At 39.0% G+C, this 24,130-nt stretch overlaps 1 protein-coding gene across 2 annotated transcripts in view; it reads right to left on the reverse strand.

Moving 5' to 3' along the window:
* Nucleotides 1–4,978: 4,978 nt before the first annotated feature.
* Nucleotides 4,979–24,130, reverse strand: part of TEX55 (testis expressed 55) — a 63,429-nt gene continuing 44,277 nt past the window's right edge. For both annotated transcript variants that reach the window (XM_087894796.1, XM_034411560.3), the window contains 4 exons: nt 19,636–19,933; nt 14,832–15,269; nt 10,129–10,191; nt 4,979–6,042 (listed from right to left, as the gene is read on the reverse strand). In XM_087894796.1, the coding sequence (XP_087750922.1) occupies nt 5,986–6,042; nt 10,129–10,191; nt 14,832–15,269; nt 19,636–19,731 (654 nt within the window). In that variant the 5' untranslated portion in view covers nt 19,732–19,933 and the 3' untranslated portion in view covers nt 4,979–5,985. The remainder of the gene's footprint in view (nt 6,043–10,128; nt 10,192–14,831; nt 15,270–19,635; nt 19,934–24,130) is intronic.

Here is a 24,130-nt window from a genome sequence, read left to right on the forward strand (position 1 = left end):
TCTAAAGGTAAACGTGTTGTGCGAACTCATCTATAAGGTCACCACAAGCCAGTTGTTATGTCATTGACAATCAGCCTCCTAGAATTGCACTGAGGAGAAAAAAGATGTAAGGGAGACTTGTACATGTTCTGCATTATGCTTCTCAAAAGAAAATGGAATATAAATGTAATAAGACAGTTTGCTGGCCTGCCTGTACAGGCCAAAAACTAAAGCAGTAACAAATGAAATTCTGGAATCTGCTTCCTTGAACTGTGAGATGGGTGGCAAATGCACCTTGAGTGCAATCTCAAAACAACTAGAGCATCACTTCAACATCATTGGCATTGACAAAATTATAATTGGTCAATTGCAAAAAGCAGCTTTACTCAGAACAGCTTACATCTTGCAACAACCATCAAGCATCAACATCTGTCTGTTCCACGTCTTTGGAAGATCTCAATGGGTGGATAAAAATGCCAAATCCAATCTGAACATCACACCGACTGTGCAACAAACCACAATAAAACCGATCTATCAAGATGTCAGCATGAATAAATCCACACATTTGTAGAAATACTAAAAAACAATTTTGGGGAAAGGAGAAAAAAAACCTTTAAAGGGGGATCCTCAAAGGAGTGACCATACTTAGTGCTCCACATTGAGATAACCCTTGAGATATCTGAAGACTGCCTTATCTGTCTGAAGGTAAATATACTTAGATCTTCTGTTTTCAAAGACTCCATTACCTTGGTAGCCCTCCTCAGTCGTTTGTTCAGGTCTTTTTAAAGTTAGTTTGTCTGAAACTGGACAAAGTAGTATAGTGATCTAATAAAACACCTAAATTTTTTTCATAGGTATTATGAACAAGATAGATCTACCATTCTAAGCTTGTGCCTTTCTTTCCCTTTCCAGATACAAGACTTTATACTTGTTCCTGTTAAATTTTATCCATTCATTCCTCCTTCAGGAATTTAAACCATTTCATCTAATCTACCTTTTGAATTTATCAAAATCTATTCTGAAATTTAAAATAGAAATAGGACTCTTCCTAATTTCTCGGCCCTTGATATCATTAATTCAAGGATGACATGGTTTCTTCCAAATTTAGCCTTCTTGATAAATATTAAATCCAGGCTTCATTGTTCTTTTATCTCCTGACAGTTGTCTCCAAAAGATGATAGGACTTAGTTGGACATCTGACTCTTGGCAGGATTAGATTTACAGCACTGCTCAATGTCGCTAAAATGTCCCATTATCACTATTGTGTGATTCTTTAGAAATTTTGGTAACCAGACACATAAATAGATCTGTATCTGCTGCCTCTCAAAGCAGTTTATAATAAATGCCACGAGGATGTCACATTGATTTCTCTCTTCTTTTATTCTTATGCCAAAGCTCTTAACAATACATGAATTTTTGGTGTGTGCTTTATTTATATGTAGCGCAACACTCAATTTTTGTTGAGGGCATTGCTTTCAAATAAGTTATAGCATCCCCAGGCTATGTCTCAGGCAGATGTGTCACCCTGCCAAGTTTCAGTGATGGCGATGACATTTCTCATTGCACAGGTTATCCTACAAGCCATCGGTCCCATTCTCACATGGTTAACAATCTGGGGACATATCAAGTGGATGGCAGCTTTTCCCCATTCCCATAATATAAAAGAGGACCAAAGATACACAGCCCAAACACTCAGTTGTTTGTTAGCTCTATAAACACACAAATGTGTTTATAGAGCTAACACAGACATTATTAGCAAATTATTTAAAAATAATTGCAACTTCCTTCTAATTGTTTCCAAAGCTTCTCTAAATTCAGACAGATGGGTCAGAATAGAAACAGCAGCTAAATTATTTTCCACCCAGAAGTCTATTTGAAAAATTAACTGAATAGTCATTTGTCAATTCTGAAATTCCAAATATAGAAGACAAATTGTTAAAAAGTACATCTTAAATAGCCGTCTTAAGTATAATTACCAATGCTTTGTAGAGGTCCTTGGTTTTTAGGGATAATAAATGTAAATTTTATACATTTGCTATCTGTTTGAAATCTTAGAAATGGAGCATATAATGATGTATGGTATTAAGAAACTTTAAACCACTGTAAACTTCCAACCATTCTGGAAAACCATAAACATAATAGTAACTCTACAGAACTTCTGATTTGTTAGTGCTGAAGGATGCTTTTATTTTAGATGGAGCTGAAGATGTAGTACTTGGAAGCATATATTATGTTCAGGTTTTTTCTTTGACTTGCTAGCTTTGGGCTGTATACACCCCTTGAATTGTTCCTTTACTTTCTTACATCCCTGTTGCCAATTAAGTTTCTTCAACATTATAAGCTTTTGATGCCATCTGGTGGTCACAGACAGAAATATTATAAAAGTTTAACCTTTATTTTTCTCACCGTAGTATTTGATTAATTAGAATTGCAAGAAAATAAATGTCGGGGTGAATGTTTCTATTCTTCCAAACATGACTTATTTTAAGATATTCTATTCTGTAAAGATGCAGATATGTGCACACAACTGACAATAGCATGCTTATTTCTCACAGAACTGTGATTTTTTAAAATACCTCTCCCCCACTCCTCCTTTTGCATAACTCAGTTGGCCAGGTATGCTGTTACGCCTCTCTTGTGCCTGGATAAATGCTATTAGAACATGAATTCCCTATTAATGTACCAAATATCATTTTTAAGAGAATTCCCTGATTCATGAACAAACATTAGTTTTATTGCATCATTAATAACTCTGAAATGGCATATAAATCAAGAAAAGAGTGCCTGTCACACCAATGCATAAAGGGACAATTTGCAACCTTTTTCTGCTGCCTTCATTTGAAGGAAGAACAGATTACAGGAAGATACTACTGTCCTGGAACTTTATGGTTGCCAGAATGCTACCTAGAAAACTCCCATGTACTTTTAAATCCTACAGAACATAGTAGCCATTCAATTCATTTCTTCTCACTCTCTCTCACACACAACCAGGGGTGGATTCTACTTACCTTTACTACCAGTTCCCAATGGGGCCGCGTGCACATGCACAGAAGCTTTCTGATGACGTCAGGGTCGGTGGGCGGAGCCTCCCGCCGGTTTTACTACCGGTTCTATAGAACCGGTCCGAAATGGGGGCAACCCACCACTGCACAGAACATGCTATAATAAACAGGAATGCCCTCTGCCTAGCTGTTTGGTCTCTCACTGAGCTAGGCCAGTATCAAATTTAACTGATGGCGCTACAATATTTTGTCAGAAGCAGAGCGAGGAGGGAAAGGAGGAGGAAAGGAAGGAAGGTAGTTAGGTCTTGGACCTAGAAAATATGCAAAATAAACTGCAGAACTAAAAGACACGAAAAACAATTTAAAGTCACTTAAAATGCCTTTGAAAAAAAATCTTCAATCTATTGTTCAGGATCTGAGAGCCAACCATAACTACAGCAAAATTCTGCACACAGACACACACACACATTCTTCCTAGTGTTTTACCACAAGTGTAAGGTCTGCTTTTTTCAACAAAATGTTGATCCATTGGTTGTGACAGGAATTGACGGTCAGCTTGTTGCCTGAGCCTGATGTTGTGGGCTGAGAGTGTGATTGGCTAAAGTCACCCAGACAGCTTTCATGTCCAAGGTGGGGTAGAACTCAGAGTCTCCTGGTTTCTAGCCTGATGCCACTAGACAAACTGGCTCTCTAAAATTCTGAATATTTTTTTAACAGATTAACAGAGTTGGAAGGGACCTTATAGGTCATCTAGTCCAACCCCCTATTCAAGCAGGAGACCCTACACCATTTCTGTCAAATGGCTGTCCAATCTTTTCTTGAAAGTCTCAAGCAATGAAGCTCCCACAACTTCCGAAGGCAACTTCTGTTCCATTGGTTGATTGTTCTCACTGTCAGAAAGTTCCTCCTCATTTCTAGGTTGCATCTCTCCTTCATCTGTTTCTGTCCATTATTCCTTGTCTGGCCTTCAGATACTTTGGAAAATAGCTTGACCCCCCCTCCTCTCTGTGGCAGCCCCTCAAATATTGGAACACTGCTATCATGTCTCCCCTGGTCCTTCTCTTCCCTAGACTAGCCATGCCCAGTCCCTATAACTGTTCTTCATATGCTTTAGTCTCCACTCCCCTAATCATCCTGGTTATTCTCCTCTGTACTTTTTCTAGAGTCTCAACATCTTTTTTATGTAATAAAAATTCAGGCACTTGGCAGCTGGTATATATTTACAACAGTTGCAGCATCTCAGGTCATGGAATCACCATCTGCAACTTTCCCAGCTGGTTTCCAACAAGCAAAGTCAATAGGGGAAACCAGATTTGCTTAACAATGGTGTGATTCACGTAACAACTGAAGTGTTTCACTTCCCAGCTGTGCAAAAATGTCATAAAATCGGGCACAACTCACTTAACAACTGCCTTGATTAGCAACAAAAATTCTGGTCCCAATTTCCTGGTTAACTAATACTTTCTATTTCCTTTTTCAATAAAATGTTGAGTGGGTGGATATGGAGATAGATAGATAGATAGATAGATAGATAGATAGATAGATAGATAGATAGATAGATAGATAGACAGACACATACATACATACATAAATACATAAATACAGTACATACAGTACATACATACAACAAATGTGACAAACCCTTTGCACTGCTTATTCCTTTCCCTTTTAGTATTAAACTGACAATGTGCCACACAGTTTATGGATTGTAATTTTAGTACAGTTAGACCATGTATAATTGACAGACTGGATTTTAGCACAGATTTTAGTTGTTATTTAATATTTTATACTTGAATTTTTAATTGTATATTTACTGAGTGTTTTTATTTGTTCTGGTCTCTGGTCTATGACTGTAATGAACTGAACTGAACTGAACTGAACTGAACTGAACTGAACTGAGGATAGATAGATAGATAGATAGATAGATAGATAGATAGATAGATAGATAGATAGATAGATAGATAGATAGATGGATGATAGATAGGAATATCGAAGGTGGAAGCCAAGGTAGAGTTTATTGTTTTGATACTAGCCTGAAAGCAGAACTATCAAGTCAGGGCTGGAAAATTCAGATGGCCATTAGATGGTAATGTCTACATATATAATCTTATTCACTTTCATTACAGTTATCTCCATTTCCAAACAGATTCAATCAGAAATTGCAATTAATGTTTCCAAACAATATAATGCAAGATAAATTCTGGCACCTGGATTTTAATTTAACATGATATTAATTTCAAACGCACTGTAAATTATGAAGAGTTCACTTGGTAGGATTGTCTATTAACCACAGCCAATTCATAATTAGACTAAAATGAAGAATTGCTATTTAAACTAGTATGACACATAACTTCAGTGTAAGTTCGCAACCTAGATGTTGCTCTTTAAACAGTACTAAACAGTATCCTTTCCATATTGATGAATAGTCTGGGAACCATTGTCTTAAAGATATTAAAATAAATATTTATAAACCAGAAGAGTTCTACTTTACTCTGCAAATGGTACTTCACATTTTCATACTTATTTATATAAGAAAGACTAACCATCCTTACAAGCGTCAAACTTACACCAAAAGGTGAGGCTAGCCTCTGAAATCCTAGAATGCTTTTTTTAATGTGAAAGGAGTTTGTTTGTACATTCCCACTCATAGAAAGCAGGAAGAGATTATTTACATTACCCATTCTGCAATTCAATTACTTTCATAAGATCATACAACCTTTCAGACTATGAAGATTAGTGCAACAGTATTAATGAGAAGTACAACACCTGTGGGAATATGCATTTCCTAAATTCCCTGCTATCTGTGCTAAGGTAACTATGGTTTTATGGTTGTTGTTATTCTAGGTATTATAGGATCTGTATGGGAAGTATTCAGTTACTACAGATATTGTTTAGATCTATAAGATATGCATACAGACAGGATAAAAATGGGTAGCATGGCAGCACGTTGGCCTCTTTAGAGTGTCTAAAGTTATATCCTTAAATTTTTAGTTGTCTGTATTTATTATGGCTTTTCATCTTCCTCATTTGGTTGAGTCCTTTGATTTATCATTGTCTGGACCTAGAAAACAACAGAAAACAAAATATCCAGGGTTTCAGTCATTATAGATTCTTCAGATATAACAGTAATTACAGAAGATACCTTATGAGGATGAAGTCTATTTCAGACTTCGTATATGTGGTGCTGTTGCACAATAGAATGTCTAATGAATGCAATTAACAATATTCATACTGTTTTGGGTTACAGATAATGCAAACATTTAATGTATTTATCACAATTGTGACAATTACATCTTGGGAACTAATTGTGAGCTTTTCTGGACCAGGAAGAATTCAGGTCCGTATTATCACATAATTGAACTACAGCAACTATGTGGAGCTGCTCTTGAAAACTACCCAGTGGTTTAAACTGATACAGCTTGCAGCATTTCAGACTGACCCCTTTGAGATTTGCCTACATAGCATTCCATTCCAGAATCTGTACTAACTACCACTCATTTTTAAAACCTTGCTTCAAAGTGAATCAGGCCACCCTACAACATCTACAGAGGCCTTGGACCAGGGCCTTCTCAATGGCTACATCCCTAATAGAGGTTGCCTCCCTATATATATGAACCATGTCTTCCCTCCTGAACTTCTGAAAAGGGAAAAAAACCCCATGGCTTATTAAAAACCAAGAGACCATTTAGGACAGTGATGGTAACCTTTTCCGGACCGAGTGGCCAAAGTGCGCATGCATGCAAGTGCGTGTGCCCAAATCCCCAAAATGTAATGCAAACATGGCCCCCTTGCATGCGCCCTGCCCGCCATGCATGTGCCCCCTCACGCATTTGTGGCAGAGACCCAAAGAGCAGCTGGCTGGCAGGAAGTGCGTGCACATGCACAGCAGAGCTGAACTGGGGCGATGGCTCATATGCCATCAGAGAGGGCGCTGCGTGCCACCTCTGGCATGCGTGCCATAGGTTCGCCATCATGGATTTAGGATGTTAGGTTTTCTTTTGTGATTTACCTTAGTTGGTTAGGACAGTATATAGTTATTGTCACGGTTTGATATTTTTAACCTTTATTTCTGTTGTGTATTGAAGGAGAGTGGCATGGAAACACCAGTAATAAATTCTTATTATTCATAGATGCATACTGTAAAAATGTTGTCAATCAAGGGATCCTAGAAGAAGTTCACTCTCTCCTTACCGCAGGCTTAGCTTCTGCATAAATTAACACATCCATTTTCATTTCTAAAACCTAACAGCCAGTTTGGTCTAGTCATGGCACCAAGCCAGAAACTAAGAGACTGTGAGTTAGGCATCAAAGCCGGCTCTATGACTTTGAGCCAGTCATTTCCTCTCAGCCTACATCAGCTTTGGCAACAAGCTGGTCAATCAATTCCTACCACAACCAACAGATCAACAGTTGGTTGACTCTGTGTATGTATGTGTGGGGGGGGGAGGGGAGAAACAAACTCTGCATTTGCAGGAAAAATGCTAGGGAGGAAAAAATTTCTATAAAAAAAGAACATAGGCTGCAGAGAAACAGTTGATTTATTCTCCTTAGTCTCTTAGGATAAGAAAAAAAGAGTGGGAACTTTACAGAGAGAGATCCAAACATAAAAATAAGGAAGGATTTCCTGACTCTGAGAGCTGTTAAACCACAGATTGGCATGCCTCCTGGAGTCATGGGTTTTCTATCATTAGAGGTTTTGGACAGTCATTTCACATGATCTGAGGATTCCTGCCCTAAACAGGATGTTGAAATAGAAAACCTCCAAGTTCCCTTCAAATGATTCTATGAAGTATTTTCAACACTCTACATCCAATAACATCACTGCATTATGCCTCCTGCAGCCTCAAAGACCAAAATACTTGGAGGAAAAATGCCTCCAATCAGTGCTTTAGAACATGCCATAGGATATACTATACACATTATATTTGTATTTATGAAGGTACACTAAAGGGGACATGGTGGCTCAGTGGCTAAGACAATGAGCTCGTTGATCGAAAGATAACAGCATTCCATGTGCCTTTGGCATTTAGTCATGCTGGCCACATGACCACGGAGATGTCTTCGGACAGCGCTGGCTCTTTGGCTTTGAAATGAAGATGAGCACCGCCTCCTAGAATCGGGAACGACTAGTACATATGTGTGAGGGGAACCTTTACCTTTTTAGGTACACTGTTTAAAAACATCATGACAAATACTTCCTATATATATAATTCACCTGGTAGCAATGTGGCTCTTTTCTTAAACAAGAGGTATATTTAGCAAATACCTCCTGCTCAAGGTACATTAAATTTCAGGCAAAGTGGGATAATTCAGAACATATGTTCATTTAATAAGAGCAGAGAGGACAGAATAATTTTATGCTGATTTTGGGTCTCCATGAAGCTCTGACCCTCACCTGTTTTCTGCAATCCTGACATCTTGTAAAGATGCCCCTTACAGTCACGTTAAAAATAAATAAAACCAACAAACCCAAGATGAGGAGATGAGGGAATGAAAGTACTGATTGGTTTCAAATTGATACCTGTGCAGAGACCATTTTTAGCCAATGAAACACGGTTTCTTGGTGGTTAGAGAAATGTTGGGAGTTAAGATTTACTCTGCTCAGTCTTATTGTTACTTAGTTACCCATTTTCTAGAGTTGTGTGATGACATATTTTGACCTATGTTAATCTGCTAATTTGATGTTTATTTACTTTATGGAAATTTATCTATTTTTGCTTCATCCCCTGATAAAAAGTCGTATCACATTCAGAAAAAGCATTGTATTTTTTATAAGTGCCTCTTTTCTCCTCAAGCTGTTGGTTTGAAATTTAGAACCATTTTTCTGTGCAAGGCAGCAATTATTAGTGCAAGTATTATCAGATTTTGTCTAAAAGCCAAAATTATGAGCACTGTAAAAGAAATGTACACAATTCAAAACCTGTGTTCTAATTTCTATCACAGTTGGTGCCATAAAGTCCTAGCTTGTTAGTTGATGAAAAACAAAATGTTTTGCCATTTATTATTTCTTCACTGGTAAACAAATCAATTATGCTCCTTTCCCAGATTTGCATATCAAATTAGATTTGTCTACTTCTGGAGCGTGCAGAATTTACTGACTCAAATGGTACATACATATGGATTATCTGGTCTATCTTTTCATTTTCTAAAACTCTGCAATGCTTTAGGTTTGATTTGGAAGAGGTGCTTCAAAATGTATGGGAGTAGAAAACAACTTTTTTCTGGGACCCATTAAAACAGTTACTTGTTCCGGGATTCATTAAAACAGTGAGAAGATTTCTGCTGCAGCTTTGCAATATGGAAAGAAACATGGCTGCTTTAATGACTCATGGATAAATGCTGTCCTATGCTGCATAGAGATCCACAGAAGCTCTTTCAGATCAAATCCAGATTACTACATAACTCTACCACCTTCCATAAATCAACACAATTTTTCCCATAATTCAACTATGGGCATACAGATGTTCTCTGGCATTATCACAGATTTATTTGCTGCAACAGGTAGTCCTTCAGGTTATGACAGCAATTGGGACGCTAAGTGCTGCAATCATAAAGCACAACATCATGTGACTGCATTGCTTGGTGATGGCAATCCCAAGCAGTGCTGGTTGCTATCATAACCACAAGAAGTGCAGGTTGTTAAGTTGGAGGAGGTGAGAAACATAGTTAAAGAGCACATAATGGGTAGGACAAGCCAAGGTAGGGCCTGGGATGGTTGATGCAAGTGACAAGAGGGCCTGGGAGGGTCAATGTAGACCATGAGTTGCAGGAGGCCTAGGAAAACCAGCATGGGAGGGAGCATGGCGCAGGAGGGAGAAAAAACAGAAGCCACTTACTAGAGTGTTTTGCAGCTTTTTCAGATAGCTTCCCCACTAACTTTGTTTGGCAATCATGTGACTGCAGATTCCTTCAACATCATAATGCAAGCCAAATACATACCAGATTGTGATCACGTAGCTACGTTGTGCTGCAATGGCTGGAACCTTGGGAGGTGAACTTGTCTATCCATTTTTCACTGCTGCCATAACATTGAATGGTCACTGTTTGAATGGACATCAGCCAAGGATTGCTATCTTTTCTAAAGCAATATGTATCTATATATACTGAAAACTGCACTTTTTTCTTCACCAAACTATTGCAAACATACCTGATTTAATATAAACTGTAATGGATTCTCAGGTTTCACATATACCAAGTTTTCTGTGATCTCCTGAAAATAAAGAAAGTAGTGATTATACTTTTTTTCATAAAAAGCAAGTAAAAAAGATGTGTCTACAAAAAAAAAAAGGAATTGAAAGCTGCATCAAAATACAGATTCTAAATCATAGGACCACCAAGTCCACCTTCAGCCATGGAAACACACTGGATGACTTTGAGCAAAAAGTAGCTCAGACTACCTCATAGGATTGTTGTTGGGATAAAATGAAGGGAGATTCCCATATAAGCTGCCTTGTCTTCCTGGAAGAGTAGGCAAATCCTGTGTGGTTGCAGTATCCCATGATCATTTGCGATCCCCTGCCAGCTTCCCTATTGATTTTGCTGTTGGAAGCCAGCAGTAAAGGCCACAAATAGTGAACATGTAACAATGACCACAGAACAGTGTGGGAGCTTCATCACTTGAGACTTTCAAGAAAAGATTGGACTACCATTTGTCAGAAATGGTGTAGGGTCTCATGCTTAGGTGGGGGGTTGGATTGGATGACCTATAACCATGATGGCGAACCTATGGCACGCGTGCCACATGCGGGCACCGGCAACCTGATTTTTGGCCCTTCCCGGCCCACCAGAAGTCAGGAAATGGGCTGTTCTGGCCTCCGGGGGGGAGTAGGAGGAGTTTTCGCCCTCCCCAGCTCCAAGAAAGCCTCTGGAGCCTGAAAAGGGTGAAAAATGAGCCTACAGGGCTCACCATGCCATCGCGTGCCAAAAGTGGGGGGAACATGGGGGGGGTCACGCCCGCATGTGTGGGGGGGCGGGGTGCATTGAATTATGGGCGTGGGCACACACACGCGCAAACCCCCCGCACTCGCCTCGCTTTCGGCACGCGACAGCAAAAAGGTTAGCCATCACTGACCTATAAAGTCCCTTCCAACTCTGTTAATCTGTTAACACTATAATGTCATAGTTATGAACTGGCTGCTACCCACTCAAATTGTGACCATATGACTGTAGGGATGCTGTCTGACAGCCACAAATACAAGGACCCATTGAAGGTCCCCTTTGTTCAGCACCATTGCAACTTTAAATAGTCTTTAACCAAGTGGTCATTCAATGACGACTACTTGTACATCATTTTGGTTTGGTCATACCCTATCAATTGTATTGATTCCCATTCTTCAGACAACTCTTTAAGGAGGGCTTAAGAAAATTGGAATAGATCCAGAGGTAACCATGATGATGACATTAAAAACTTAAATCCTTAAGATATACTGAGGACCGGGAATGTTTGTCTCTAAAAGTGAGGAAAGAGATGTGCATAAGATTGGACTTTCCAAACGCTTGAAAAGATATCACATACAAGGAAGTCAAGTCAAATTTAAAAGAAGACAGATTCTGATTGAACATTTGAAAAAAAAAGTATAGTATAAGAGCAGTTCAATGGTGGAACAAATTATCCAGAATGGTGGTGGGCTCTCCTTCACTGGTTGTATCCAGGCAGAGATTGGATATCCATCTATTGTAGTTATATTAATTTGAATTCCTGCACTAACATTCAGACATCTATTTGAAGAACTAAAAGTCTGGGTTAAATGTATCTGATGATGCTGTCGTGGCTGAGCTTTCACAGACACCACTGATCACATATTTATTTATTTATTTATTTATTGGTTCGATTTATATGCTGCCCTTCTCCGGAGACTCAGGGTGGCTTACAATGCATTAAGCAATAGCCTTCATACTTTTGTATAGAGCGTTGGTAGTACAGTGGTCTAAGGCACCCTGTTATTAAGCTGGTTATTAAGACCAGCTGCCTGCAATTACTGCAGGTTCGAATCTCGCCAAGGCTCAAGGTTGACTCAGCCTTCCATTCTTTCTAAGGCAGGTAAATTGAGGACCCAGTTGTGGGGGCAATAAGCTGACTTTTGTATAAATATACAAAAGGATGAAGGCTATTGCTGAGCACATTGTAAGCTGTCCTGAGTCTCCGGAGAAGGGCGGCATATAAATCAAATTTATATATATATATATAAATATATAAGCATATATATATGCTTAGTAGGGCTTTTGCCCCCCCCACAGCGGTGTTTTTTTTTTTATACATAGTCAGTATATTGCCCCCACGAACCGGGTCCTCATTTTACCTACCTCGAAAGGATGGAAGGCTGAGTCAACCTTGAGCCTGGTGAGATTTGAACTTGCAGTAATTGCAGGCAGCTGGTGTTAGTTAACAGTACTTTAGTCTGCTGCGCCACCAAGGCTTTTCCAGAATCCCCAAACCAGAATCATCATAGAAACAGCATTAAAATGCACACACTCCAAGTGTAACAAGGATCAAAAATCAAAACCACCAACAAAAAGTCATTAATTTAGCATGTGACACTTAGTATTTATGCACACTGCTACAATTCCATTAATACTGGTATCTGTTCTTTGTTTTTCAGCTTATATTAGTTTTCTTTTGTAGTAAAAATGAAGTGTCCTTTGAATCAACTCCTAGTGACTATGTTAATATATCTGTGTAGCTTTTTTGGCAAGAATATGAAAATGGTTTCCCATTTCCCCAGCCCTAGAATTTTCTAAAGGATCCTGCATCGAAGTCATAGTTCTTGACTTACAAATGAAATGGCCTTGAAACAGGTGCTTTAGGACTTCACCACCTGCCCCCACCTTAGTCACGTAGCCATATTTTGGGTGCTTGGCAACTGGCTCACTTTTTATCACTGGTTGCAGCATCTCTCGATCATGTGACTGCAATTTGTGACATTTTTTGATGGTTTCCAGGGTTTTGTTGGTCTCCAGCAAAAAAAAAAATCCCCACCCATTCAAAACAATGGGTTCACTTAATGACCGTGTTGTTTGCTTAATAACTGTGTGATTCATTTAATGACCACAGTGATCCGCTTAACGGCAAAAATTATAAAACAAAATTGGTCCAGTCATATGGATGCCTCAATTTATAGTTGCAAAGATTTTATGATGAGATTTCCAGTCCCAATTGTGGTCATAAGTCAAGGGCTACCCATAACTAGGTCAAATCCTTCATAATTGTTTCCAAGGTCAGGCAAGGTTATTAGGCGCTGAAGCCTTGAATGTTAACTTTAAGTTAGAGAATGTTCCAGTAAGACAAGCGAAAAAGGCCAGTGGAATGCTGTGCCTTCTTGATAAATATCTTATGCTTGAAAATACTTGATTGCGTTTGTCTAATATTACAGATAATACCACTGAAATATTTCTGAACCAGTTTCTGAAGTGCTAGATCTAAAACAGATGTTCAAGTACAACTGGGAAACAAAACCTTAAAGACAGTTTTAAGAAATCATTTTCCAACTGTATTTATTTATTTATATCAGTGGTGGGTTCCTCTCGGTTCGGCCCAGTTCCACCAAGCTGGTAGCGGGGATGATATGACATCACTGAACCGGTTCTGCCCCCCCGCCGCCCCTGCGTTATTCTTACCTTTTATTTGGCCCCACCCCCAATCTATTGCTGCCTCCTGAGTCCCAGCTGATTGGCTATAAGGAAAAAGCTGTTTAAACTCTTGCTGCGGGGCTTCAAAGGGCCGCCCTACAGCTGATCAGTATTAAAAGGCAGTGTGGTGGTAGACCGGTGCCTCCAAAAACAAATGAGTAGACTGGTGCCTCCAAAAACAAATGAGTAGACCGGTGCCTCCAAAAACAAATGAGTAGACTGGTGCCTCCAAAAATAAATGGGTAGACCAGTGCCTGCAAAAATAAATGAGTAGACCGGTGCCTATACAGCTCTGCAAGCAGTTAAAAGCCTGGTAGACCAGTACCTCTGCTAAATCCTAAACAATTGTCACATGACCATCAAGCCACGCCCACAAAATAAGCCACACCCACAGAACTGGTAGTAAAAAAATTTAGAACCCACCCCTGATTTATATCCCACCTTTATTGTAAGTTTTCCTTGAGTTATGATATGACCATAGTTGGGATGGGAATTTCCGTTACTAAGCATGGTGGTTATGTGAATCACACCTGATTTTACAATCTTTTTGCTGCAGCTGTTAAGTGAATCACTGCTGTAGTTAAATGAAACACATACAGTAGCTATTTAGCAATTCAAAGGTCGCAAATGGCAATCCAATAACCGAGATGCTGCAACCATCATAAATACATGCTGGTTGCAAAGTGCCTGAATTTTGATCATGTGATCGTAGAGATGCTGGTATGGTCATAAGTGTGAATCCCAGTCATAAGTCTCTTTTTTCAGTGCCATTGTAACCTTGAATGGTCACTAAATGAATAGTTATAAGTCGAGGATCAGCTGTATTCAATATAGTAGTGCAAAACTTGTATTCAAAATTGGAACTAAATTGGAAGGCAAATTTGGAGCATAGGAACTTGTACTGTTTTTTGAAGGTTATCCTTGATAATTTTTTTCCAAGAATAACATTAATTAATAATAGTAAACATTTAAGTGGTTAATATATTGTTATCTTGAATTGAATTGGATACACAGGACAGTTAAGTAATCAGGGGACAAATAAGGAATGTTATAATCCTGAAACTAGGATGAAGTAACCTTCATCTCCAGAGACAACCTAAACTGCTGGGTCCTGAACTCAGGAATACTTGGCTACATAGGGGTGGGTAAGATAATTCAACTCAACAACTGCAATATTCATATTCAAGTTAAATAGTCGGGAAGGGCAAGAAGAGAGGAAGTCACCTGAAATATCTGCAGGATGTTATGCTTCTCCACATATTGAAGAGAAATCTCAAAAGGATCTAGATAAACTGTTGGCATTGGCTCATTCTCAGGAAGTTCCTCAGCAACTTGATCTATTGGAGGAGCCTGTTGAATCGCTTCTTGAGATGCTATTTCTTGAACCCGCACAATGTTTTCCACTGATCTGATCAAAGCCCTTGGAAAATCACTTTTTTTCTGTGTCATCAAAGATCCAAGAGTTTGGAAAGATGAAGAGGGAGACCGAGTCTCAATTTGTGGCACTGAAACTTTTGGAGTTGGCCCAGAAGCTTCTGGTGTTTGATCTATAGCTAACACTACTTCAAGTAGTTGGGCACTAGTCCTAGATGTTTCAGTTGTAGACACTGGCAATGTAGGCTGTTTCTGCACTTCAGTAATCAGAATGTTTTCAGGCAGTTCCTACAGTATATGCAAATCAGAAAAAAAGTTAGAATAGTTAAGAATCAGAAATGAACATGCATTTTTTGTATATATTATTTGATCTACAGTTACAATATAGACATGCCCGCCATACTATTTCTTTCAGAGGAAGCAGCATTCTGCAAAATACAGAAAAGGAGTAAAACTAGTAGGAAAAAAAGAAAAGTAAGAAAAAAAGAAAATATATCTTCTTTACACCAATTTATAGTATTTTCCCATAACTTTTTATATTGCAATTTATCCTTACTTCCTCTTTATTCATATGCCCCTTTATTCATTGTCTGTGTTAACAATGATCATCTCTTCCTTTTCCAGCATCTTTTATTAATTCCATCCATGGACTCCCCTTTGTCTAGAACCACTAATTATTCTTTCATACATCATTCATTTTTGTACTCAATCTGCATTCATTCAATAACCATCCATTCTCGAAAAAAAGTCTACACATACGGGGTGGAACTTTTGCTAGGTTTCAGCTGAACCCTGTTGTTCCTATACAAAACTATAGCAAACCATCGTTCAGGTTCATTTTTCTTTTGTAACTCATGAATCTCTAATGTGTCACCTGCTTCCAATGGCTGAGCTCATATATCACATAAACAACAAAATAGTAAGATACATCTAATACAGAAGAATCTAGGCTGCTAAGGCAACTTTAGTTTGCACAAAAGCTAGATTCTTATATCAGCAGACAACCTCATGCCAACAGCGGCTTAGTGCAATGCATAACCCAGTCACTTCTCAGATCAGAAAAAATACGGATCTGTCTAAGAAGCAGGAAGTGGATATCTAACTCAATTTCTGGTTCTGTCTAACATATTACATTGTCTTGGTTAATCTAAGTAATTGCATCAACTTTGCCTAGCAGCTTGGCTATATACTTTGCATTTATCTTTTATACTCCATAATTTTCTCTTTGTTTTGCCTTTGGGGGAATTTTGAGTATGCCTTTAAAAAACAGTACTACTATCATGCACTCTGATATTTAATCAAGTATAGTAGCTTTCTTTTTACCTTCCCTCTAGTAGACTCTCTAGTAGAATATTTAAATAGTTAATTAATTAAAAGTTTTAAACCCATTCTTCCAAAATATATGCATCACTCAGGGTAGATAACAACCAACATAGGCAACCACAATTGGAACTAGAATCTTGATTGTTGAAGCAAAGCCATTGTTAAGCGAGGCACCCTTACGACTGCTTCACTCCACAAACATAATCCCAGCTGTTCCAAATGTGGCAGTTAAGCAACCACGCGGGTTGTTAAGCAGACGGAGCAAAAGACCTGCCTCCTGAAGGAGGCCAGGCAGCTCTATGCTGTGCACAGAAGGGAACTCCTGCAATAGGCTGCAGAACTTAAGTGTACATCTTCAGGATCCAAGTTTCATTCCTGCAGCCCACTGGAGGATCCCCCGCCCCACGTAGGCAGAAGGGAACCTCTGTAGCAGGTTGCAGAAACAAAACTTGGATGATGAAGATCTGAGCTTCATTTCTGAAGCCCACTTGAGTTCATATCAGGGGTGAAATCCAGCAGGTTCTGACAGGTTCTGGAGAACTGGTAGCGAAAATTTTGAGTAGTTCGGAGAACCGGTAAAAACCACATCTGGCTGGCCCCAGAGTGGGGCGGGAATGGAGATTTTGCAATATCCTTCCCCTGGAGTGGGGTGGGAATGGAGATTTTACAGTATCCTTCCCCTGCCACGCCCAGCAAGCCATGCCCACCAAGCCATACCACACCCACCAAGCTACACCCACAGAACCGGTGGTAAAAAAAATTGGATTTCACCACTGGTTCATATCCCTTCCATGTACAGAAGAGAACTGCTCTGGCAGGCAGAAAGAATGAAGCTGGGATCTTTAGGATCGGACTTTCATTTCTCCACCCTGCCGGAAGAGTTCGACTCCCCTCAGTGCATGAAGAGGGACACTTTTGAAGGAGTGCAGAAATAGGACTCAAGTCTTCTGGCTCTGACTTCCATTTCTGCAGCCCTTCAAAAGTGTTTTCCTTCCGTCCATTTTCCTTTGAGGGGTTACAGAAATGGTGGTGAGACTTTCTGAGGTCTGACCTCCATTTCTGCAGTCCTCCGAACTCTTTGGAAGGACAGCAGAAATGGCTAAGTTTCTCTCCCAGCAGGCAACCTTTTCATTCTCAAAGGGCTGCCTGCCAGAAGGAAATCTCAGTTCTGCAGCAAGAGTTTGCAAATCCATTGATTTCATGGGGAAGCTGGCAGAAAAGCTGGCAAATGGAGATCGCAGTCACAGGGCGCTTGCCAACTGGTGGTAAGCATGAACAGGCTGCCAAGGACTCAGATCATGATCAGATGACCATGGGGGAGGGGGGGGCAAGGCGCTGTAAAGCATCCTTTCCAAGGCCATCATCAAGGACTTCCTGTTCAGAATCAAATCATTCAAAAGAGAAGCAAGAATGTCACTTAAAAAGAACAACAAATATCTAATAAGTATTATCTAATAAGAACAGGCAGAGAAGCTTTTCAAGTAAACTGAATCCGTTGCCAAAGAGAAAAATCTTGAAAGGTTAATGAAAGACCCCAAGGGAAACCATTAGCCTGGCCAAGAAAGTTTCATGGTCAGTCTTTTTGCTGTTGTTCCATCACAGTTGGGACACAGTTGAGTCACAGCTGTCTATAATAAGCACATCAAATCTGTTAGTAGGATAGATTTGTTTTAAATATGAGAGTTTATATATTTATTAAAATTGCCATGGTTAGTTTTAACAATCTTAAGGCTGCAATGTCTGTCAGTCAAACAGCCTAATTAAGTTAAAACATGATTACTAATAGAGCATTCCTAGTTAACCTTAACTCTTAACAGTTAGATATGGACATCCTGATCTAGAAAAAAAATGCTCTGAAAATACACAGTTGACCTTATTTTTATTTGTAATAATGGGAGAAAAGGATAATTTATCAGAGACAATTTAAATTCTATTTTACTTGATTCTTTTTTCTGAAATTTTACTATGTTGCTATATTTCAACAGTTCATTTTATGTATTTGTTATTACAAATATACAATACCCAGAAACATCCCAGCAGCCCTCATCTGTACTGGGAAGCTATAGAGGTCTGAGCCTGGTTAGTACTTGAATAGAAGATCACCAGGTAAAACCAGACCTGTAGGTCATCTGGGATATCCAAGTCAAATATATTCTGTAGTGTTGTTAACAAAAAAACATGAACATCTTGTAAAAATTGAATGTTGTTCCAGGGGATTTTATTTTATTTGCATGTACTAATTTGGTTAGGTTTCATACCCCCTCACCCTGGATCTCTAAGACTCAGGACTACAATCTTATGTGTCCTTTATGTTTACTTTAAACTGAAGAATTCACTTCAAAGTAAACATAAATTGGATTATTCCACTTTGGGGAAATGGCAACAGGTGCAACTTGACAAAGAAAGAGTTATTATAAATGTAATGGAGGTGTAAATGTTGTGTTTGAATTATCACTCTTCTAGCACTGAATATAACTATAAGATAAGATAAATCATAAGAATAAATTGTCTGTTAATCAAATCTTCCCAGGCAGGGCCAAGGAATTGTAAGAGTTGAACTCTCAAACTTTGGTTGGGAAAAGCTGCAACAAATATTTAAAGTGTTCCCTTCCATTTCATGGCCATTTAAGGGCCTTGCCTTTCTTACATTTTTACAAATCCTTTGTGGCAGTGCCCCTTGCTCCTGGGTAACAAATTTAGGCTTCCTCTCTAATGAAGTTTCTAGTCCATATCAACTTCTCTTAAATCAGATGCCCTTTAAATTACAGCACAGCCATCCCAGGCTCTTCTTGTCTGAGACTACCAAATGTGTGAACATTTCTGGAGCGTGTCAATTTAAAACCAATGTTTCTCAATCTCGAGAGCTTTAAATGGGTGAACTTCAACTCCCAGAATTCCTCCAGCCAGCATGCTATGGGGGGGGGGAATCTGGGAGTTGAAGTCCACTCATCTTAAGGCTCCCCGGACACACTTTTAAACGAAGACTGCTGTGTATGAGGAATAGAAGCGGGTCCCTTCCCAAATAGGGCAACTCTTGTTTTGGTGTTGGGTGGCTTTGGAGGTCCCCGGGATCTGCAAGTAGCTATCCACCCCTGCGAGAGACTGTTATTTTTGCAGACATAAAGATGGAGAAGGTTTTTTAGGCTGAAGAAGGATAGGTATCCTTAAAGCACGGGTCCCCAAGCTTGGCAACTAGCTGGCTGAAGAATTCTGGGAGTTGAAGTCCACAAGTCTTAAAGCTGCCAAGTTTGAAGACCTCTGCCTTAGAGGCTGTTCTACGAGACTCACGCCCCTCTCGCCCACCGCTTGACTCATCGCGGCGCCTCCTCACCTGTTTTTCCACCGACCCCGATCCCGGCACCGGCACCGGCTCGGGCTGCGGCTCTGGCTCTGGCTCTGGCTCTGGTTCTGGTTCTGGTTCTGCCATCTTGGAGCAAAGGCGCGTTTCATCTCCCACCTGTCCGGTAAGGTCTTGTGCTGCTTGGGATGTTCCGTAAAGTTGTTGTGAGTTCTATTCCACCCGGTAGGGGAGAGTCGGTGAGAAGACGTCGTAGTTGCTATGGAAACTACTCCTAAGCATGCCTTCCTGAATCTTATGATAGGTCACGTAAGCAACAGAAAATGAGCTCCTAGGAAAAGAGAGAACTTGCTGCAAGTCACCTGATTGGTAACCGGGCATTTGTCCCCATGAGAAAAAGTGCTCTCATGCATTCTCGGCCTGCTTTGAACACGGGGATTTTAGAATAGAATAGAATAGAATAGAATAGAGTAGAGTAGAGTAGAGTAGAGTAGAGTAGAGTAGAGTAGAATAGAATAGAATAGAATAGAATAGAATAGAATAGAATAGAATAGAATAGAATAGAATAGAATAGAATAGAATAGAATTCTTTATTGGCCAAGTGTGATTGGACACACAAGGAATTTGTCTTTGGTGCATACGCTCTCAGTGTACATAAAAAGACAAGATACATTCAAGAATCATAAGGTACAACACTTAATGATAGTCATAGGGTACAATAAGCAATCAGGAAACAATATCAATTGTAAGGATACAAGCAACAAAGTTACTGTCATGCGGTCATAAGTGGGAGGAGATGGGTGATAGGAACGATGAGAAGATTAATAGTAAGGCAGCCTTAGTAAATAGTTTGACAGTGTTGAGGGAATTATTTGTTTAGCAGAGTGATGGTGTTCGGGGAAAAAACTGTTCTTGTGTCTAGTTGTTCTGGTGTGCATATAGCGTCGTTTTGAGGTTAGGAGTTGAAACAGTTTTTGTCCAGGATGTGAGGGTTCTGTAGATATTTTCACAGCCCTCTTTTTGACTTATGCAGTATACATGTCCTCAATGGAAGGCAGGTTGGTAGCAATTGTTTTTTCTGCAGTTCTAATTATCCTCTGAAGTCTGTGTCTGTCTTGTTGGATTGCAGAACCGAACCAGACAGTTATAGAGGTGCAGATGACAGACTCAATAATTCTTCTGTAGAACTGGATCGGCAGCTCCTTGGATTTTCTGTGAGAAACGTGCCTTTTCCTACCAGAATGGCTCAATATAGGAACACAGTAAATATAGTTTTGGAGAGAAGTTGTGGAATGAATATTCAACAGAAAGTTTATTGAGTAATTTGTTAAATGTTTGCTCTTTGGAAGTCCTGATAAAGTAGAATATACACTGTTCAAAAAAATAAAGGGAACACAAGCAGAAGACATCCGAGATCTGAATGAATGAAATAGCCTTATTAAATACTTTGTTTGTTACATACAATAGTTTTGTGTTCCTTTTAGTTGTTTGAGCAGTGTATAAACTACTGTAGGTAAAGAACAAAGTATTTAATAAGGCTATTTCATTCATTCAGATCTCGGATGTCTTCTGCTTGTGTTCCCTTTATTTTTTTGAGCACTATATTTGATAGAGGTAACACAAGATTTTGGTCTTACTTTTTAAAAAAAAAATACTGGCAAAAAAGGGACTCTTTCCTGGTTATTAAATATCCATTATCTATGACCTTTCAAAATAGTGTATCTCTGATCTTACTGGGGAATGTAGAATTGGTACCATAAAATGAGATTATAATAAAACCATGCAGATATTTATTTCACAGCTGGAATACTTAGATTTAGTAGCTAACAAAGCACAGTAGGATAAAGGCTGTTATTCCAGGATAGTCAAAAATCAGAAGGAATCTGGTATATTTTTCTGATATACCAGATTTTTTAAAAAGCTTTTTAAGCTTTTCAAATTTTATAAAAAGCTTTCATGAACTGCAGCTCACTTTATCAGATATATAGAATGACTAAAGTCATGTAGGATGTAAATTGGAATGAAGTAGAGAGGGAGAGTTAATACAATTGTTATTTGGAAAAGGTGCTGCCCTACACCTAATTTTTAGTTACAGAAGGAAAACTCAAAAATACATACTTGTGAACTCAAAGTGTGAAGGAAGTTCAGGCAATATAAATATCCTATAGTGATAGTGTTGGTTGTTTTTAAAACAGCAGGTGACATAGGGAAAAATGGATGATCGAGATGGTGGTATATTTGTATGGAAATACAATGGAAAATAATTATTTCTGCTATTACTTAATAACACAGTTCTTGTTTCTCAAAAAAAACTCATACAAGGTCATCAGAAAGTCCAAAATATTAGTATTTTAATTGGAAAAGTATAAATATGCATTGGATTGTATGTTTTTTTTTAAAAAAATAACTATACTCACTAATTGTGTGTGTCAATGAATGACACGCGTGCACACATAGACTAAAAGTTACTAAGATTTTCAATGTATTGAATTCTTGTACTCCACTACTAACTAGTTTCCTTAACAATTTTCTAGTACCTCTCATCTTTATCTCAAGTATAACAATATTTAGTGAATTATCTTCACTGGCTGATTCAGTGATTGTTTTCTGTTGTGGAAAAGACTATTAGGTTAATCCCTTATGCTTTTCATCTTCAGTCTTAGTTTTTGCTGCATTCACGAAGGGACATTATTTTTTACCTTACTAATATCCTTTTCCATTGAAAATAATTTCTTTTCTATCTGAAATTTGCCACGGATATTGATCACAATAATAAAAATATACCTGCTGCACAGTTTATCACATATCAGAAAAGCAAAATACTGTTATTGGTATTTTAATAAACTGAATTATTAAAGTAGTATAATTAAAACCTCTCTGTGTTGATTTCTAGGGCTGTACAGTATAGCATTTATGGATTTGGTTTCAAAAAGATGCTTCAGAGTATAAGGAGGTACAGATATAGGACCTATTTTGGGCACATCCAAAGAGGTAGTTTAATGTGCCTAGTCCCATGATGGCGAATCAATAGCATGCAGAGCCATCTCTCCGGGCACGTAAGCAATCGCCTGTTGCTGTTCTGGGTTCTGGCGTGCTGGCCAGCTGGTCTTCACACGTGAGGGAGCGCCAGAAACCAGAAGAGCAGCTGCCCGGCATGCATGCATGCGCTGGGAAGATGATCTTCTGGTTTCCGGCGTGTGCACACAACCATTTCGGCACTTGGTGTCGAAATGGTTCGCCAACACTGATGCAGCACAATGTATGCCAGCATAAATTTGATCTGTCTCATAGCCAATTTTAACTCTGCTTTATTAGTGAGGCCAGTGAATAGCATTGTTCTAATAGTGAAAAACATCCATCAATCACCTCTAAAGTGAAGTGAAATGGATTGGAGAAAATGGCAAGTTCACACATGGCTAGAATGATGGGTTTAGCCATTTGTCAGAACCTGAATTGAGTGTGTCTCAGTAAAGCAGAAAGGGTTCTCTCCTGCTTTACTGGAAAGATGTACCTACTCCCATGATCACTTGTAGTACCTGATTCATGACATGGAAAGATAGACAGTAAACCCATTCCATGTGTGTGATTTTATAGAGCAGATAGAGATAGATAGATAGACAGACAGACAGACAGACCAGACCAGACCAGACCAGACCAGACCAGGACAGACAGGATAGACAGATAGACAGACAGATATAGATAGAGATTATTGGCTACCTAATGGTTTACAATTAAAAGTTAAAAAAAAGTACAAAACAAGAAAAAAATATGGACAACCTCAGAAGCAACCTAAAACCAAAGCAAGGCTATTAACAGGAGATCAACCTTTTATTGATCTATAGCCTGGAAGAATATTTGGGTTTTTAATAGCTTCCTAAACATCGTCAAGGTGAGAGCTGTCTGGATCTCAGGAACTATTCCAAAAGGCAAGCACTATGACAGAGATTACTGGACATGGAATATATGTTATTGGCTGAATTGCACCAGCCAGGCAGAAACAATTGGAGATAGAGGATCCCAGTAATAAGATCCTATGCCTTATTATAGGTGATCACCAACACTTTGAATTTCACCAGTAAATCAGCTATAAACATCCAACCAATGATAAACAACTATTTTTCTATCCAGACCCGCTCCACACAGTGGGATAGAACTTTGACAACATCACTTGGGATGTATAATTGGGTGTCATACTGACAATACCTCGCCCAAAACCAATGGATGACCTCACCCAGCATTTTCAGGTAGATTTTTAACAGAAAAGGATTGAACATCAAGCACTGTAGCAGTCCACAAATGAGGGGGGCTGTTGGCTCCATCTCTCAAGCCTGTTAACACTGATTGAAACCTGTCACAAAGAAAGGAAGAAAACCACTGCAAAACATTGTCCCCTGTCCCAAACCTTGCAGTTGAATCTAGAAGGATACCACAATCAAGTAGCTGAAAGATCTAGAAGCAAAAGGAAAACTGAACTCTCATTTCCCCGCTCTGCCACAGTAAATCAATAAGGAGGACCAATGCTGTCTCC

This window comes from Pantherophis guttatus, chromosome 5, assembly GCF_059756535.1.
Source record: "Pantherophis guttatus breed Tessera chromosome 5, ASM5975653v1, whole genome shotgun sequence".
NCBI classification, from domain to species: Eukaryota; Metazoa; Chordata; class Lepidosauria; order Squamata; family Colubridae; genus Pantherophis; species Pantherophis guttatus.